Source organism: Poromitra crassiceps, assembly GCF_964638095.1.
Source record: "Poromitra crassiceps genome assembly, chromosome: 4".
NCBI lineage: Eukaryota > Metazoa > Chordata > Actinopteri > Beryciformes > Melamphaidae > Poromitra > Poromitra crassiceps.
Genome location: NC_139626.1, coordinates 49,016,512 through 49,035,934, shown reverse-complemented (window position 1 = coordinate 49,035,934; position 19,423 = coordinate 49,016,512). Strand labels below are relative to the sequence as shown.

General features: G+C 42.3%; 1 protein-coding gene across 3 annotated transcripts; it reads left to right on the top strand.

The window, feature by feature from the left end:
* The first annotated feature begins 2,412 nt into the window (after positions 1-2,412).
* Positions 2,413-17,774, top strand: grap2b (GRB2 related adaptor protein 2b). Of its 3 annotated transcripts, none has more exons than XM_083636335.1 (9): positions 2,413-2,489; positions 3,229-3,388; positions 4,772-4,850; positions 6,958-7,049; positions 9,805-9,927; positions 11,349-11,511; positions 11,986-12,054; positions 13,921-14,010; positions 17,230-17,774. In XM_083636335.1, exons 3-9 carry the CDS (start codon positions 4,773-4,775, stop codon positions 17,413-17,415), a joined length of 801 nt encoding a protein of 266 aa, XP_083492461.1. In that variant the 5' UTR covers positions 2,413-2,489; positions 3,229-3,388; position 4,772; the 3' UTR covers positions 17,416-17,774. The 3 variants fall into 3 exon arrangements, with proteins under 3 accessions (XP_083492461.1, XP_083492460.1, XP_083492462.1); XM_083636334.1 differs by having other exon boundaries at positions 11,983-12,054; XM_083636336.1 differs by lacking the exon at positions 13,921-14,010 and having other exon boundaries at positions 11,983-12,054.
* The last annotated feature ends 1,649 nt before the right edge of the window (positions 17,775-19,423 follow it).

The window sequence follows — 19,423 nt, the reverse complement described above, 5'->3', positions numbered from 1 at the left end:
CTTTTAGGGCAGGAAAAGAACAAAAGTAAATACACAAAAGTTTAAACATTTATCATTTCAAGACGGTTTCACGTATCCAAATTCTTTCTAAGATTTTAAATCAGGGAAGTCCAGAGATGACACACAAAAAGTGTGGGCTCATTTGGGCAAATGGCCTAGGACGAGTTCGTTTTTTTTTTTTTTTGAGAAAGTCCAAGATGGCGGAAAATCTAGGCACACGCAAATGGGCGTGGCCTATATGGATAGATGCGTATTGATCCAGGGAATACAGCCGAAGTGGAATTTTGATTCTACGCCTCACGGTTCAGAAGATATGGACCATAACGCGAAATGGTCTGTTATAGCGCCACCATCTGGCCAATATGGCTAATTTTTTGTCTCTGAGTAGTGGGGCACATTTCCAACCTATGTGCAAAGTCTGGCTACTGTACCCCTTACGGTTTTTGCCGTGCATACTGTTTTAGCGGAGAATAAAAAGAATAATAATAAACGGAACAGATACAATAGGGATCCACGCACTTCGTGCTTGGACCCCTAAATATAGCCGCAAGCGGCGATGCGGGGTCCAAGCTTCCGGTGACTTGGGGGGTATATGTCAGATAGTGCACATTTATTCAGACTTGGTATGTGCACAAGTAAACAAAGTTTGGTTGAGATCCGGTGACCTGACGGTTTCCAAGCAGTACTAGTAGTAGTAGTAGCAGTAGTAGTAATAGTAGTAGTAGTAGTGTTGGTAGTAGTGGGAGTGGTAGCAGTAGTAGCAGCAGAAGTACTAAGAATAGTAGTAGTAGTAGTAGCAGCAGCAGCAGTAGTAGTGGTGGTTGGCTGTTACAGCGCCACCATCTGGTGGATTGGTTGTCTTTTTGTTTCTGAGTAGTGAGGCACATTTACAATCTATGTGCCCAGTCTGGCTACGCTGAGCATTACAGTTTCTGCTGTACATACAGTTTTACCGGATACAATAGGGATCCACGCACTTCGTGCTTGGACCCCTAAATAATCGGAACAGATACAATAGGGATCCACGCACTTCGTGCTTGGACCCCTAATAAATATAGTGTATATATATAGTGTATATATAATGTCAGGGGTTCAAGCCTTGCGCAAATTGAACACCTAATAGTCCTTGAGGCAAATTTGTAGAGCACGTTCAGGTGAACATGTGGAAAAAGGTTGCTTGAAAATTGGAGAAACAGCCTGGGAGTTACAAACGGGTGTGAAGTTACGGCATATTTTGTGTTAGGCCACGCCCATTTCTGGCGTTTATGGCGCCCCTTTTGGTCGAATTGCACAGAATTTGACACACATAGTCTGTGATGATCTCCGAACATCTCCAGCAAGTTAATCGGTCATGAAGTTATGAAAGTAGATTTCAAAAATCCAAAAATCAGGATTGTAGAGCTTGCTTGCTAGCTTGCTCCATAGATGCTTCCTGGTGATTTTGGTGGAAATTGGTCAAACGGTCTAGGAAGAGATGTCAAAAATGTGTTTAAACTTTTCAAAATATCTCAAATTTTTTCCAGACGGACCTTAAAGCTTAATTTATACTTATTAGAAAGTGTCGCTCAGCACATGGTTGCAGACGAAAAATAAAGTGTTGCTCATGTTGCTGCATTTATGCTTCTCTCCTCGGCTCAATGGTCACGTGACGCTATAGACAGAGGGAGGCAGAGAAGTAGTGCAGACAGCCAAGAGAGGGAATGCTGTCAGTGAACCCACGTCGGAGGCAAGATCTAACTGCAGCCGCATATAATATAACGACACACAACCACACAACTCACCTCCTCTCTCTCTGGGAAGTTGGTCACTATGTTCTTTGTGATTTTCACGAAGTCATACATCAAGGACAGGCTGATAAAAATAGCGGGGACACTAATTTCAATCGAGCGAAAACTAGCGAGTGGACCCCAATCAAAACAAGGAAGTCAAGCGAGAACATCTGGAAAAAAAAGTTTGAAAATCGGACAAACGGCGTGGAAGTTATGGCCTTTAAGGTAAAACCTCTAATTATAGCGCCACCTTCAGGCCGATTCGAAAAATATTCCTTGAGCAGAAATTAGCACCCAATATCTGCCTTTGTGCCAAATTTCAGGTCTCTACCATTTACCAACTCACGGGAATTTGCGTCAAGGCAGATGAACAACGACAACAAGGACGACAAGAATAAACCAGCACAAAAACAATAGGGTTTCAGCCCCTTCAGGGCTTGAACCCCTAATAATAATAATTACATAGTACTGTAACCAAGTATTATTACGTTGTTAGCACTTCACAGCAGAAGTACCATCCAAGGAAATGAGTTTGACAATCCACAACCACAAAGTGTGCTGAAAGTGAAATGTTGCATAGTAACACAACATGCTTTTCACAAGTCATATTCTTTACTTTTACAGGAACTAAACTTCCCCTTCTCAGACAGCAGCGAGCTGATGTTGACCGAGTGTCTGATGCTGATGCCTGTGCTGCTATTGCTGTGGCCGCTTTGATATGTAAGTAAAACAACGCTTTTTGTTTCCTTGTGTTGTAGAATGAAATTGCCGATGCTAAATATGTGCTGTAACTATTTATTGTTATCAGTGCGTTGTCTTAACTGGGATGTGTGCTTATAATATGACATGGGGAGGAGTTAGGCTACAGGATATGGTGATATGGGTTATTAACTGGACACTTCCCATGAGCATTTAGGGTTAGGTTTAGGATTACACTCTGGTTTAGGTTTAGGTTTACACCTTTGGTTTATTTTTTAGGATTACGTTTAGTTCCGGGGGCCGAACAGTAAAGCCCAGTCTTTTCTAAATTCCCATTTCATTTTGCATCCGTGGGAGGATCCCATACCAGGAGGTACACAGACAAACAACCACTGGTTGAGTTATCTAATTAACTGAAACTCTTCTCAAGAGAAAAACTTTTGACACAAGTTGACTGTATACACAAGTTGTACGTTTTTGCCCCCCTGACCCCACACCACCTCCTTCATAACGTGAAGAATTTTCTCAAGGGACCCGGTGCAAATAAAAACTGCGGATGGCCTGTGCTTGATGAGGGGCATATTGTAGTAGGTCTAGTTAACAGTGGAGAGAGAGAGAGAATCAGCCATAGAAGATCGTGGACTTTGTGTGCATAATAGTATTTGTTTCTGTGCCTGTGTGTGTGTGTCTATGCATGTGCATGAACCATCCACTTGCACAGGTGCTTATTCCAGTGTGTGCTTGTGTCTGTATTTCCAAGTACATTACATTACATGCCCCAAGTGGTCAGCAGCAGCAGAAGGCCTGTTTGAGCAGCAGCTGCAGTCTAACTGGACATCCTAGTGGCAGTCGGTCCATTCACTCTGTCCACTGTAAGACACTGCCTGTTGGCTCTGCAGGGAGAACAACACGTACAAGAGGTGAGAAACACAACAATATCACTGTCTCTTTTCAAATGTTTTACTATGTGTTTTCAATGTTAACATACCAAATTTCCCTTCTGGGCAATAACAGTTTGACCGAACTGAACCAAGAGGTTAGTTGTAAGAGTTCTGTAACATAAGAGGATCATACTTTCAGGGCAAGCTTCCCTGAGCCTAGTTTACAGCAGGATGGATTTTTATTTATTTATGTATTTATGTATTTATGTATTTATTTATGTATGTATGTATGTATGTATGTATGTATGTATTTATTTATTTATTTATTTATGTATTTATTTATTTATTTATTTATTTATTTATTTATTTATTTATTTATTTATTTATTTATTTATTCATTTATTTATTTATTTATTTATTTATTTAAGTGACCCTAATCATCTTCGGTAGTATAGAGAGGCAAAGTGGAACGTCACTTCCTGCTTCAGCACTGTACCAGAGATTTTCATCCGCCATTTATTTTCCCATAGACATTTCGTAAAATGCTTATAAAATTGTTTTACTTCGTCGAACCAAACAGTTCAGCTAACGCTATAATTGGGAGAGACCATAGAACATTTCACTCAGACCAAAACTTAGAAAAAATATTTTCTTTAAACCCGCATTTTTTTTTAAACGTTTTGGTCCCAGTTAAATGTTATGCAATCTCTCCTGTTTCTAAATATATCTGTACCATTTGGTTTGAACCAGTACAACAATTTTTATAAGCATTTTACAAAATGTGTATGGGAAAATAAATGGCGGATGAAAATCTCTGGTACAGTGCTGAAGCAGGAAGTAGGCGGTCACTTTGCCTCTCTATTAAATTGTGTCTGGTTAAAATTTTTTTTTTTTTTTTTTTTTTTTAAGAAATTGCAGGAGACCCTATTTGAATTCCAGACGACCCCACTGAGGGTCTCAACCCTAAGGTTGGGAACCACTGCCCTACAGTATGAACTTCATGATAGATTACAGTACAGTAAGGCAGTAAACCTCACCTGCATTTGGACTGACATAGTACACAATACATTTTTGGGTGAACTATTCCTTTACAATGTGCTGATCTACAGTATACCCTATAGCTTGTATACTGTTCTACAGACTACAGAGTATCAGCAAATACCTACATGTATGGAGTAAATACACTGTAAATGCACCCGGTAAAGTGAAATAAGAGGCAACAAAGTTAACTCTGAGAAAGCATTTAAAATGTTTCTAAAGACTGATTTTTAAACTGTACACAGTCCAAATCAGAAGGCCTTTGCACTGTAGGCAGTTTAAGTTCACACTTCAAACTATCTTCAACGTTTCTCTCACTTGCTCTCCCCCCTCCCCCCACACACACACACAGACCTTTTGATCTCCATCTTTCAATCCTTGTAGCATGGAGGCTACGGCCAAGTATGATTTTGACGCAACAGGTGCCGACGAACTCAGCTTCAGAAAGGGAGACCACTTGAAGGTAAGGACACACACAAACACACACACACGCACGCACGCACACGCGCGCGCAGACGTCACACACACACACACACACACACACACACACACACACACACACACACACACACACACACACACACACACACACACACACACACACACACACACACACCCACACACACACACACACACACACACACACACACACACCACACACAAGATCAGTATCTTCTAATTGTCAATGTAGCCTTGACAGCTTGACATTCTTCATTATTATGAGTAATACGTATTTGCATCAACACTGTTTTCAGAAGGACTTTGAAATAGTTCTGCAGCAGATTGTGAAAATGCATCATGATGAAACGGCCTCAGTCTGTGCTAAGAGGCTGTTCTCTGGGTGTCTGAGTGACAACCTCCTGCACCAAGGAACCTATAAAGAAGGAAGAGGCATTACATCATCCTGACACTCTACTATGGGGCCAGTTCTATTGAAGCCTATAGGGAGATGCATGGGGAAGCACACTAAATCCCAATCAGTGTAGGACTTTAGCCCGGGGCAAGAGCAACAATGCCCCAAAAGATTTCGATAATGTTATTTTCATTCGACTCATTCAATTCCCATTTACACTCAGCACCTGCAAGCTGGTTGCCCGGAAGACGAGGATGAAGAACACACTCACACAAACAGTGCTGTTCACACCACGCTTTAGCAATCTCATGCACCAATTACTATTTTTTAGGTGCACCCAAAAAAAAAGTAAATGCCCCCTGTTTTTAGATAGTAGGGGCAAAAGTTGCCCCCAATATATATATATATATATATATATATATATATATATATTTTCCTACACTGATCCCAACATATGTCGTATGAGCTTTGATGAAGAACATGCCTTTACCAGGATGAAAGAACACACTTCAGAGAATAGGATGACAGATTTTTCCTAATGCACACATTCATTTTGTTGCTGTTCGTCTCCAAATAGTATCCAAACATGATTTACAGGGCTCATGATGAGTCAATTAACTGTTTGGAGACCAACTACAGCAAATAAACAAATGTGCACATTAGCAAAAATCAGTCATCCTATTCTCAGTAGTGTGTTCGTTCATCTGGTAGAGGCATTTCTTCATCAAAGGTCATCATGCAACATAGATACTGTATGTTGGGTTTTAGTGTGCTTCCAATCCTCATGCATACGCCCCATAGGCTTCAGTACAAGTGGCACCATAGAACGCTGGTATGATTTAAAGTCTCCTCCTTCTTTATAGGCAACTTGTCCGGCACCGGGAAGTGTCAGTCACACTTCCTCTTACAGTGAGCTATAGTGCAGTTCATAGGGTCATGTGACATCCTAAATGCATAGAGACAGTTGGCATGTGTGGGAACGCCCACAAAATGTTATACGGCTGGTGCGCGAGTGGGGTAAAACCGCCCATATATCTCAATGGGCTGACTCACCAAAGGACGGTGCTGCGGCTCTAAACTACAGGTTTCTAGAGCAGAACACAAGACGTCTGCTCAGATGTGCGTCTACTGCGGGGGTTAAATCCCCGATCGTGTCTGCCTGGGCTGGGTTATCAGCTAAATTCTAACTTTGCTGAATGGATAGAACGGGGGATTTATCCCACCCTGACCACGCCCCCAGCCAGGCTGAGCCAGCTAACCCAGCGTCTATGACGAGACATCGCCTCGACCTATAGCATTATTATTAAAAGCTTGATGTGTATTCTCAGTAATACAAAGTCAGATCCTCTGTTATGTTACAGAACTCACTTCTTGGTTCAATCAGTTCACATAAAACATGATTGAAAAACACAAAACAAACGACCAAAGCATGTATATGTATCAGCTGATAAGAGCAGACAGGGAATCATTAGCTTCATTTTGTGCAACTATGGTACAGTACAAAATTCAGAACATGTGGCTGTGCTGGAGGCTATAATGTTTCTGCTTTGATGCATCTCCAAACCAAACCCACGCCACCAGACAAACTCCTCTACACTCATTGTACTGTAATTGACAAAGTGATTCTGGTTGTTTTTGTGTCTATCGCTGCACTGTGTGTGTGTGTGTTTGTGTGTGTGTGTGTGTGTGTGTGTGTGTGTGTGTGTGCTTGAGTCAGATCCTGGGAACCAATGACGACTGGTACAAAGCAGAGCTTAATGGAAACGATGGTTTTGTACCCAAAAACTACATCGACATTAACCTGCCCAGGTAAAAACTACATCGACATTAACCTGCCCAGGTAAAAACTACATTGACATTAACCTGCAGTCCAGGTAAAAACTACATTGACATTAACCTGCAGTCCAAGTAAAAACTACTTTGACATTAACCTGCAGCCCAGGTAAAAACTACATTGACATTAACCTGCAGTCCAAGTAAAAACTACATTGACATTAACCTGCAGTCCAAGTAAAAACTACTTTGACATTAATCTGCAGTCCAAGTAAAAACTACATTGACATTAATCTGCAGTCCAGGTAAAAACTACATTGACATTAACCTGCACAGGTAAAAACTACATTGACATTAATCTGCAGTCCAGGTAAAAACTACTTTGACATTAACCTGCAGCCCAGGTAAAAACTACATTGACATTAACCTGCAGTCCAGGTAAAAACTACATTGACATTAACCTGCAGTCCAGGTAAAAACTACATTGACATTAACCTGCAGTCCAAAAAACTACATTGACATTAACCTGCAGTCCAAGTAAAAACTACATTGACATTAACCTGCAGTCCAGGTAAAAACTACATTGACATTAACCTGCAGTCCAGGTAAAAACTACATTGACATTAACCTGCAGTCCAAAAAACTACATTGACATTAACCTGCAGTCCAGGTAAAAACTACATTGACATTAACCTGCAGTCCAGGTAAAAACTACATTGACATTAACCTGCAGCCCAGGTAAAAACTACATTGACATTAACCTGCAGCCCAGGTAAAAACTACATTGACATTAACCTGCAGTCCAGGTAAAAACTACATTGACATTAACCTGCCCAGGTAAAAACTACATCGACATTAACCTGCCCAGGTAAAAACTACATCGACATTAACCTGCCCAGGTAAAAACTACATTGACATTAACCTGCCCAGGTAAAAACTACATTGACATTAACCTGCCCAGGTAAAAACTACATCGACATTAACCTGCCCAGGTAAAAACTACATTGACATTAACCTGCCCAGGTAAAAACTACATTGACATTAACCTGCCCAGGTAAAAACTACATTGACATTAACCTGCCCAGGTAAAAACTACATTGACATTGACCTGCAGTCCAGGTAAAAACTACATTGACATTGACCTGCAGTCCAGGTAAAAACTACATCGACATTAACCTGCCCAGGTAAAAACTACATCGACATTAACCTGCCCAGGTAAGAATTACATCGACATTAACCTGCAGTCCAGGTAAAAACTACATTGACATTAACCTGCCCAGGTAAAAACTACATTGACATTAACCTGCCCAGGTAAAAACTACATTGACATTGACCTGCAGTCCAGGTAAAAACTACATTGACATTGACCTGCAGTCCAGGTAAAAACTACATCGACATTAACCTGCCCAGGTAAAAACTACATCGACATTAACCTGCCCAGGTAAGAATTACATCGACATTAACCTGCAGTCCAGGTAAAAACTACATTGACATTAACCTGCCCAGGTAAAAACTACATTGACATTGACCTGCAGTCCAGGTAAAAACTACATTGACATTGACCTGCAGTCCAGGTAAAAACTACATCGACATTAACCTGCCCAGGTAAAAACTACATCGACATTAACCTGCCCAGGTAAAAACTACATCGACATTAACCTGCCCAGGTAAGAATTACATCGACATTAACCTGCAGTCCAGGTAAAAACTACATTGACATTAACCTGCCCAGGTAAAAACTACATTGACATTAACCTGCCCAGGTAAAAACTACATCGACATTAACCTGCAGTCCAGGTAAAAACTACATTGACATTAACCTGCCCAGGTAAAAACTACATTGACATTAACCTGCCCAGGTAAAAACTACATCGACATTAACCTGCACAGGTAAAAACTACATCGACATTAACCTGCCCAGGTAAGAATTACATCGACATTAACCTGCCCAGGTAAAAACTAAATCGACATTAACCTGCCCAGGTAAAAACTACATTGACATTAACCTGCCCAGGTAAAAACTACATTGACATTAACCTGCCCAGGTAAAAACTACATTGACATTAACCTGCCCAGGTAAAAACTACATTGACATTAACCTGCCCAGGTAAAAACTACATTGACATTAACCTGCCCAGGTAAAAACTACATTGACATTAACCTGCAGTCCAGGTAAAACCTACATGGACATTAACCTGCCAAGGTAAAAACTACATCGACATTAACCTGCCCAGGTAAGAATTACATCGACATTAACGTGCGGCCAAGGTATAAACTACATTCTTCTTCTTCTAGCCTTTATTTAACCAGGTTTGTCCCATTGAGATCAAAGATCTCTTTTACAAGAGAGACCTGGCCAAGAAACAGCATTGACATTAACCTGCAGTCCAGGTAAAAACTACATCGACATTAACCTGCAGTCCAGGTAAAAACTACATTGACATTAACCTGCACAGGTAAAAACTACATCGACATTAACCTGCAGTCCAGGTAAAAACTACATCGACATTAATCTGCCCAGGTAAGAATTACATTGACATTAACCTGCAGTCCAGGTAAAAACTACATTGACATTAACCTGCACAGGTAAAAACTACATCGACATTAACCTGCCCAGGTAAAAACTACATCGACATTAACCTGCCCAGGTAAAAACTACATCGACATTAACCTGCCCAGGTAAAAACTCTCACAGGAAAGCACCGAGAGAACAGACAACAGAGTCAACTTCACATGAAAGTATCTGGACACTGGATAAACACCAAACAATGTGTTACTGATTCATTGAAAGCTGGTACCAGGAGGCTGCCACTCGTGGTGATGCTGAGGAGAAGCTGAGGACCCAGCCTGCGGGGGCTTTCCTCATAAGGAGCAGCCATTCAGGCGGACCAGGAGACTTCTCCATCTCTGTCAGGTCTGTCCTACATGTGTGTGTGTGTGTGTGTGTGTGTGCGTGTGCGTGTGTGTGTGTGTGTGTGTGTGCACGTGTGTGTGCGTGCGCGTGCGTGCGTGGGTGTGCATGTGTGTGGTATGGGGTTGCATGTTGGGCAAAAGTTAAAGTAGATTTAATCCACCCACACAGATACTATAACTCTGTTACTTATCGTCATTTTATAATGTTCTAGGGGTCATTTTGTGATGAAGTGTCTTACAATTCCCAGAATGCATTTTGAAAACCTGCTGAGATGGGCCATGAGCTTGTTGCATACAGCTGTGGGTTTGACGTGCACAGGCAGAAGGTGATAGCAGGTTGATAAAAATGAGAGCCACATCCATCAAAAAGCAACATGGCCTGAGTCCGCATAGAGAGCTCCAGGAACGAGTCCGGAAATCATCGATGCTAACAGCCCTGGTTCTTCACAGTTTTCGCCTATGGGAGTTTTGAATGGGTTTTTGGCGCGATGCTTCTAATAATCTCTGGGCAACGCAAGCTTAATCAAACGCGAACCAGTGTTTAGTAACATCATCTTCACACATGAAGACCACTTTTATGAGTTTTGAAGCTTGTATGTGCCGTTAAAAGGGTGGCTAGCTAGCAAACGGCTAAATGAGACTACAATGTCGACGCGGATATTATACGTCATCACGAGTGAACGCGGAATTTCTTTCTCTCGCAATCAATGCGTGGACGCCTATGCGACACTGTGTGTAGTTCTGGATTAGCTTAGCACGAGCTTTTTACCTCTAGGGCTCGCAGTTACGCTTCAAAACTCATGAAAGTGGTCCTCATGTGTGAAGATTATCCCGCTGAATCTTGGTTCGCGTTTGATTAATCTTGCGTTGCCCACAGACATTATTTGAAGCATCGCGCCAAAAACCCATTCAAAAATCCCATAGACAGAAACAGTGAAGAACCAGGAAGTTCGGGACTTCCGCATTCAGCCTACAAAAATACGTCATCCCTGGAGCTCTCTATTGCATGCTGCTCTATTGAGTCCGCATTGCATGCTGGTCTATTGAGTCCGCATTGCATGCTGGTCTATTGAGTCCGCATTGCATGCTGGTCTATTGAGTCCGCATTGCATGCTGGTCTATTGAGGCTGCTGTCAGACGAGAGATTGGTCTCTCTCCTCTTTTAGTAAATACGGGCTATACTTCATACATCCACTGTATACCTTCTATATAGCTTCAATAGCTATTATAGGCTGAATGAAGACCAACAAGAAGCTGTAAGCCAGGAAACTGTTCTATAAAATGGTTTCTAATATGCGAATGCAGAGAAATAATGATGAAGTATGAATTCAAATTGTAAATATTAACTGGACACCATGAGAGTTTAATAGGCGAGGCGAGAGGCTACTCTATAATACTGTTCTCGATTCACTCCCATTGCAGACACGGAGGAGACGTGCAGCACTTTAAGGTGATGCGGGACAGCAGGGGGCAGTATTACCTTTGGGAAGAGAAGTTCCCCTCCCTCAACCAGCTGGTGGAATACTACAAGGGCAACTCTATCTCCAAACAGAGCGACATCTTCCTGAATGAGCCGGGGCAACAGGTAGACCTACGAATGGAAACCAGAATTTCATTTTGTAATCTATTTTTTCAATCTTGTGCTGTACATGATAGACATTATGCGGTCCTGTATTGTTCTATAGAAAATGACACTAACGCTACCAGAATGATGGGTTCTGAGACGGTGACCACCCATATATATATTTCTTTTGTAAACTTATGGTATTGCACGTGGGATGTGGAGAACGGTAAACACAACTAATGGTAGTTTAACACCCTTTTACAGTAATTTACACTTTACAGAACATAATTTACCCACCTAGGTATACTATTCATATACACGTTGTAGTAGGTCGTACAAAGCTGGTATCAGTTTTTTTTTTTTTTTTTTTTTTAATAGAACAGATTTGGTGATCAGAAATGAAGTTAGAAATAGCAAAATGTGAAAATGCTTGAACCAAATTTGACTATTGCAAACTCCAGCTGATGGGTGCATGTTTCCCCCTTAAACCAGCAGAGAGGAGCCGCGGACTGCTTACCACCTCTCCCTGCCCCCCGTGCCCTACCTAACCCTGCACCAGCACAGGTATACCTCTGCAATACTGTGTGTGTGTGTGTGTGTGTGTGTGTGTGTGTGTGTGAAAGAGAGAGAGAGAAAGAGAGAGAGTTATCTCAGCAGGCCTATCAAGCAAATATCAAATCTCCTGTTTGTAACTGTTGATTCCAATTCATGGCAACTGTGCAATTCTCTATATTCAAAGGTACTGACAATAATTTACCATTTAGTAATGAATACAGAAACATGAATAGGCTACTTGCTATTTAACTTCCTCCTGAAACCTGGCTTAGCCTTCAAAGCACATCAATGTGGTTTGAAGGACGTCTCAGTGCAATTTTCACACTTTGTAAAGTCATCCTTGTGGGCCGGATTGGACCCTCTGGCGGGGCGGTTCTGGCCCCCGAGCTGTATATTTGACACCCCTGCATTAGAGGGTCAACCCCAAAATGTCATACAACACGGGTAGTTTAGGATTTTATTTCAAATGCTAGGCCAGAGGTGTCAAACATATACGGCCCAGGGGCCAGAACCGGTTTTCGCCAATGGATGACTTTGCAAAGTGTGAAAATTGCACTGAGAAGTCCTACAATCCAATATTGTGAAGGCTAGGAGGTACCAGGTTTCAGGAGCAAGTTACATAAGGAGCAGTAGATTTGATCTTTTTTTTATGGTAGCTGAGATAACCCTACGTGAAAACGCGTTCTTAAAATCTACCTGTAATTCTTTGCACTAAAAGAAATTGCAAAAATTTTGAGGTTTTTGTCATTATTATTGATTTTCTTTGTCTGGCCTACTTGAGAGTGAGACCAAATTGCATGTGGCACATGAACTAAAATGAGTTTGACACCCCTGATCTAGACCCTCCCCCAAACTTAAACAGCAACTGTAATTGTATCCTTCACAATTAAACCTTGCAGGGACCGCTCATTGAGCTCTCAATACACTAGCCTAGCGTACAGTGATAAAAACGGAAGGTAAATGAGCCAATAGACCCTTCTCACGGGGGCCATTTTGTGTCGAGAAGCCAGGGTAAACACAGGTGCAAGCAAAACACTAATGAGGGTTTCCAAATCCCAATCATGGAAGTTGGAAACCCTCATTAGTGTTTTGCTTGCACCTGTGTTTACCCTGGCTTCTCGACACAAAATGGCCCCCGTGAGAAGGGTCTATTGTGAAGATCCACAGATTTCATTCATTTATTTCTATTTCTAAGTGTGTATATAGCTGGGTGAATGTTATTCCCCCCTAAACTAGCTTGTGCCCTGACAGCAGAGAGGAGCCAGCGACAGTTTACCACCTCTCCCTGCTGCCCCCTGTGACCCACCTAGCCAGGGCCGGCCCTATCCATCTGGGGGCCCTAAGCAGGATATAGATCAGGGGCCCCCCTCCCAGGGGCGGGGGTTTGGGGGCATCCGCGCTGGAAGTACTTTTGAGTAGGGGGTGCTGTAAGGAGGGGACTCTCGGGAAGAAAACTTGACGTTTTTTGGACTATTAGCCATATTTAGAGGAATATTTAAAACAAACAAACAAACATGACGATGACGCTCGTATGTAGCCCTATCAGTGTCAAGCAAGCGTGTAGAACCCAGCAGCCATAGGGGTTGCCAGGTCAGTTAAACCAGGGGTTCCCAACCTTTTTTGTGCCAAGGTAGATACATGCAGGACCGGTTGTCAATTTTAATGGTTTTAGTTACATATATATATTTACTCACCAGGTGGCGACAAAAGGTAAATAACAGCCTTTTGTGTTGTACTGTATGTAGCCTACAGTATTTATGTTTTTGTTTAAACTAGAAACCTAAATAAACGTCAACCTATGTTTTAACTACCACACACGGCCTATAATATTATAGCCTATGTTTATTTAATTTTTTTTTTTTTTTTTTTTTTTAGGGGGCTCCTGGCAACTCCCGGGGCTCTAGGCAGCCGCTTAGTTCGCTTATAGGGCGAGCCGGCCCTGCACCTAGCCCTGCACCACCACAGGTACTCTGCAATACTGTGTGTGTGTGTGTGTGTGTGTGTGTGTGTGTGTGTGTGTGTGTGTGTGTGTGTGTGTGTGTGTGTGTGTGTGTGTGTGTGTGTGTGTGTGTAAGAGAGACACAGAAGTGTGTGTAAGAGAGACAGAGAATATACATGCATACGTAGAACATGGAAAGCACATACTGTAGAGTACCACAGGGATGACGTATTTTTGTAGGCTTAACCAGAAATCGCCGCCATTTTGGTTCGTCAGGGAAAAAAAGTCTATGGGGTTTTAGAATAGGGATTTCACTTAAATGCATCAAATAAGGAATATGGTTAACAAGATTTTATGGGAACACAAATTTGGGTTCAGCAGCATAATCTTCACGAACGTGAATAACTTGTATGCCTTTTGAAGCGTTTTCTAAAAAAACACATTTACCTTCCAAAAGTGATAAAAGTTATTCACGTTTGTGAACATGATCCTGCTGAACCCAAATTTGCGCTGCCATAAACGTTTGTTAACCACAGACCTTATTTTATGCATTTAAGCAAAACCCCCATTCTAAAACCACATTCACTTTTCTACGAACCCGGAAGTATACTTCCGCTGCTCTATTATGGGACATTTTTTTGTCGTTTTTCATTTTGGGGGGTTTCAGAGGCTTAAAAAATGTTAATTTTTTTTAATAATTTTAATTTTTTAATTTTAATAATTTGGTAACATAATTGCCTCTTGCAGCTTTAATACTGAACCAAAAAGTGCTTCATGATCACCCTTTTTCTGATGAAACACCAGTCTCCTGTCAAGTTCAATGAGCAACCCAGTTTTGCAACCCAGTCTCACAAAACGGTATGACATACAGTACATGTTGGCCCACAGCCCAAAGACGTAGTTCACAAAAATGACGTTCAAATTGTTAGAAGCTTTGTTTTCCTGCTAGAGGTGACTGCTAGAGGCGACTTCCAGTGGTCATTAACACATTCACTGCCAGCCGTTTTTCAATACTGTAGTTAGCTTCTGCCAAGGTTTTTTTTTGAGGATTTTGGCTCATCTTTCAAGAGCCGAGGATTCGTTTCTGTTAGGATTTTGTGAACACACAATATCTCAAAAGAACTAATAGAATGTGTGCTTTCTCTGTCTAAAAGAGTTAGTTTGTAGAGTTAGTAGTTATGTAAGCATTAGCAGTTGAATACAGCATGGTTTCAGCGTCTGGAAATTTATTCTGAGATAAACGGCTTTTTGTGAAATTCGATAGAACAGTAACTTTAACCATTCATTTTTGGCATCAGTAAGACGTCAGACATCTAAACAATAGTTTTGAACAGTAATTTCCTCCATAACAGCAGGAAACCCCCCTCTGCTTCCAACTCCTCCCTCCGTGGGCGTTCTCCTCCGCCCTCCTTGGCTCTGCAGCGGGTCTGTGACAAACGAGTTGCTGCTGCCTGGCTGCTGCCTGGCAGTCTAGATGGGGCTCGCTGGATGGGTTTCGCTCGTTTCTTGGCGTTTCGGTTGAGAGCTCTGATCAAGCTCTTGCGATTCTGGGCTTATTTATGGTGCGTGTTTCAAAGTGTGCATCCAGTCTATTCTTGGAACCCCCCACCGTTGCCACCGCTGTGCGTCAGCGCGAAAGTGAAAGCGTTTTCGCCATCCATTTTACAGTATGAGAACGGCTTCCTCGCGCTTTTCCCTCCAGTTTTGGCTCGCCTCTTTCTACTCTGGAGAGACATGTCGCCACTCAGTGGGTCGGTAAAATAGATTATACACATTCAATACCTCCAATATTGGTATAGGAGACGTAAAAGGGTTAGATCAACGTCCCACCGTCAAAAAAAAAAAATCGATTTTTTTTAACGTAAAAACACATCATTGGCAGTCAACCGTTGGATTTTGTTTGACGTAAAAACACGTCATTGGCAGTGAACGTGTTAAAAGTAACGACAGTCTAATATTGAAGTAGGTTGCTGATGCATGAGGGTAACCGGGTGGGATTGCTGGAAGCCACCCTCACCTTGCGACTTTGTTGTCACGAGAGAGCCAGTTCGAGTCCTGATGTGTCCTATTTTTAACCCAAACCATAACACGACCAAGTTCTTTTAATTACCTAAACTTAACCACCGTGTTGAGCGACGGTAGCCGCGAGTCGCGCTAACGGGCTGAACCGGGGCGGCAGCCTCGCTCCGGCTCTATAACCAGGAAGTAGAGGTGGACTGCACTGTCGACACGCTGCACTGAGGCAAAACGTGACGTTCACATTCAACAATTTTAGAAACTAGAACGTTTTGCGTTGTTGTGGGACCAACTTTGCTATTTCACAATTATTTTTGAGATCCTGTTGGAATTTTAGCACATATCTGTCTGTCTGTCTCTCTGTCTGCCAGTGGTGTAATCTAACAAAGTATTAATACTTAAGTACACTACTTAAGTATTTTTGGAGTATCTGTATCTGTACTTTACTTGAGTATTTATATTCCTGTCAACTTTCATTTTTACTCCACTACATTTCCCAAATAAAATGGATACTTTTACTCCACTACATTTCCACAAGCATCTTAGTTACAATGTAAAATCAGAAGAAATTGGGTAGCCTGCAAGGCAATCAGGTTTGGTGAATCAGTGCTCCTAGTTTGCAAGTTACATGAATCATGATCCACATGCCATTCCAGTGGGTGGCTGTAATGCAACATACTGTAACGTTGTTTGCCAACCGCAATAAAACTCAAGAAGAAATAGAGTTCCACTCAAGCCCAGGCATGTCTTTTGCTTGCTTTTTTAACGGCATTGACTTGCATTTTTACTTTCAATACTTAAGTATATTTAATATCAGAATATTACTTTTGATACTTAAGTACAGAAAATATCAGCTACTTTAAGACTTTTACTCAAGTAATATTCTAATGAGTGACTTTGACTTTTACCAAAGTCTTTTTCTGGGAAGATATCTGTACTTTTACTCAAGTAAGGCTTTCAAGTATACTTTATACACCACTGACATACCGCTGTCTGTCTGCCTGCCTGTCTGTCTGTCTGATCTGCCTGCCTGTCTGTCTGTCTGCCTGCCTGCCTGCCTCTCTGTCTGTCTGCCTGCCTGTCTGCCTGCCTGTCTGTCTGCCTGTCTCTCTGTCTGTCTGTCTGCCTGTCTGTCTGTCTGCCTGCATGTCTGTCTGCCTGCCTGTCTGTCTGTCTGTCTGTCTGCCTGTCTGTCTGTGTCTCACCCTCATGTGGTCCTCGTGGTGCAGGCCCCGCCCTCGTCCAGGCTGCAGGTCAGAGCTCTGTACAGCTTCCAGGCCGAGGAGAGAGACGAGCTGCCCTTCAGCGCCGGTGATGTCATCGAGGTCCTGGAGAGCTCCGACCCGGCCTGGTGGAGAGGCCAGCTGAGGGGCCGAACAGGCCTCTTCCCATCTAACTACACCAAGCCCCTCTGATTACAACACACACACACACACACACACACACACACACACACACACACATGCGCACTCGCACGCATGCACAATCACACACACACACACACACACACACACACACACACACACTCCACATGCACGCGCGCACGCACACACACACACACACGATTTTCTGTCTGTCTAAATTTCTCAGGAATGAAGAAGGACTGGCTGTTTGATGGACAGACGGCTATAGGGACTCAGTGGTCCAGAGTCGTATAGAAAAAATGTCTAGTTTGTCTCAAATGTCTTTTGGATTTTCAAGAACAACTGGTTGGTTGAGGGAAGCAGATGTTTCAGTTTGACACATCAGGGCCGGTCTGCATACTGTTGGTTTCCTGGAATAAGAAAAGAAAGACTGTAATCCACAGTGTTGTTATGAAAGTAATACAAATAAAGATATTTATTTTCAAACTATGTTTATTTGTTCATTAATTACAGTGGTAAGAGTTACTATAGGACGAATTAAAAAACACGATTTCAGACGGCAGCCCGTCTTTATTGTCACACGAACACACTACAACACATGCATGCGGCCACTACACACACTCATGCTGACGGTGGCCGGTGAAATATGTCCTCTGCATTTGAGCCATCCAGGCTTGTCCTTTCCTCCAGGGGGCAGGCCAGGAGCAGTGGTCGCTATTTCTTTCCCGCGCCCGGGGACCTTCATTGGACCATCATTGGAGCAACTTCAGATGTTGTCGTCACTGGTCGGATGACGATCTGCATGTTTTTAGTGGGGGGTTATGTACGGAGGAACACCCTGGGGGGTACGGGGAGAACATGCAAACTCCACACAGAAAGGCCCTTTCGACGAGATAGCCCACCTGGGCAGTAGGCACTGAAGATATGGGGGGGTCACAACTCCAGCGCCCACAGCGTCCCAGTTGGGAATCGAACCCAGGACCTTCGAGCTGTGAGGCGACAGCGCTTACCACTGCACCACCGTACCGAACATGTTTGCAAATACACAGAATGGCTTTAGTTCCGTGTGCAACATGGCATCCGTTAAGATGTGCTTTAATTGCAGACTTCCAGCTTTACTTTGAGGGTATTTATATCCAAATCAGGTGAACAGTGTAGGAATTACATTACATTTTGAGGGACTACAGTTACATTTTAAGGGACCAAAAGTAATTGGACAAACATAATCATAAATCAAAATGTCACTTTTATGGTGAAACCGTGCCCTCTTTGAACTCAAACTACTCCTTCATACTTGAATCTAGAAACTCCATTCAAACTTTAAACGAGTCACCACATTTGGGGCTCTATCACCTTAATTCAGCTTTATTTTATCGTTTGTACTCTTTAAGAAACCACAATTTATGTTTGATACTTTTTTCAACCTTTATGGGACCCTATGGAGCCAGGAACTCATTCCAGCCGGCTGTACTTGTTACTAAATTCACACATTTTAAAACTGTGACAGTTCACACAACTTTAACATTACATATTATACATTGGACCCTTTAGCTACTTCTGTAGCCTGTACTACGAAGCTAGTTTAATGCCTTATCCGAGTAAGTTTGAGTTTAAACCTGGTTTAGCCGTACTACAAAGCAAGTTAACTTTCAATCACCATGGCAACTGACGCTGCAAAGCTAACCTGGTCGCGACCAGGTTAGCTTCAGAGGATAAGATCAAAATCCATGAGAGACCCATATAATATCGGCTCTCTGGAGTCACTCACCATTCATAAGATCGCCATATGAAAAATAGATTGCAGTCAACTGAGAATAGAACAAGCAAAACATTCGTGGCTCTGTAGGCTACATAATTAAATTAAGCCTACTTACCACTTTATGTCTTAACAGCTCAACGATGCGTGGAGAAATATGATCACTATTAATCACCGCGGCGCATATCATGAACGGACCCTCAAATGGAGTGAGGGTGATATTCTCCTACATGCCAGAAAAGCCTATAGGCCTACATATAATATAGATATTAGTTTAAATATGGGATAGCCCCAATACTAAAT

Coding starts and splice junctions, on each gene's coding strand:
- grap2b (XM_083636334.1), top strand. CDS start 4,773: ATGGAGGCTACGGCCAAGTATGATTTTGACGCAACAGGTGCCGACGAA. Junction 4,851..6,957: donor GAAAGGGAGACCACTTGAAG/GTAAGGACACAC, acceptor TGCTTGAGTCAG/ATCCTGGGAACCAATGACGA. Junction 14,011..17,229: donor CTAGCCCTGCACCACCACAG/GTACTCTGCAAT, acceptor CTCGTGGTGCAG/GCCCCGCCCTCGTCCAGGCT.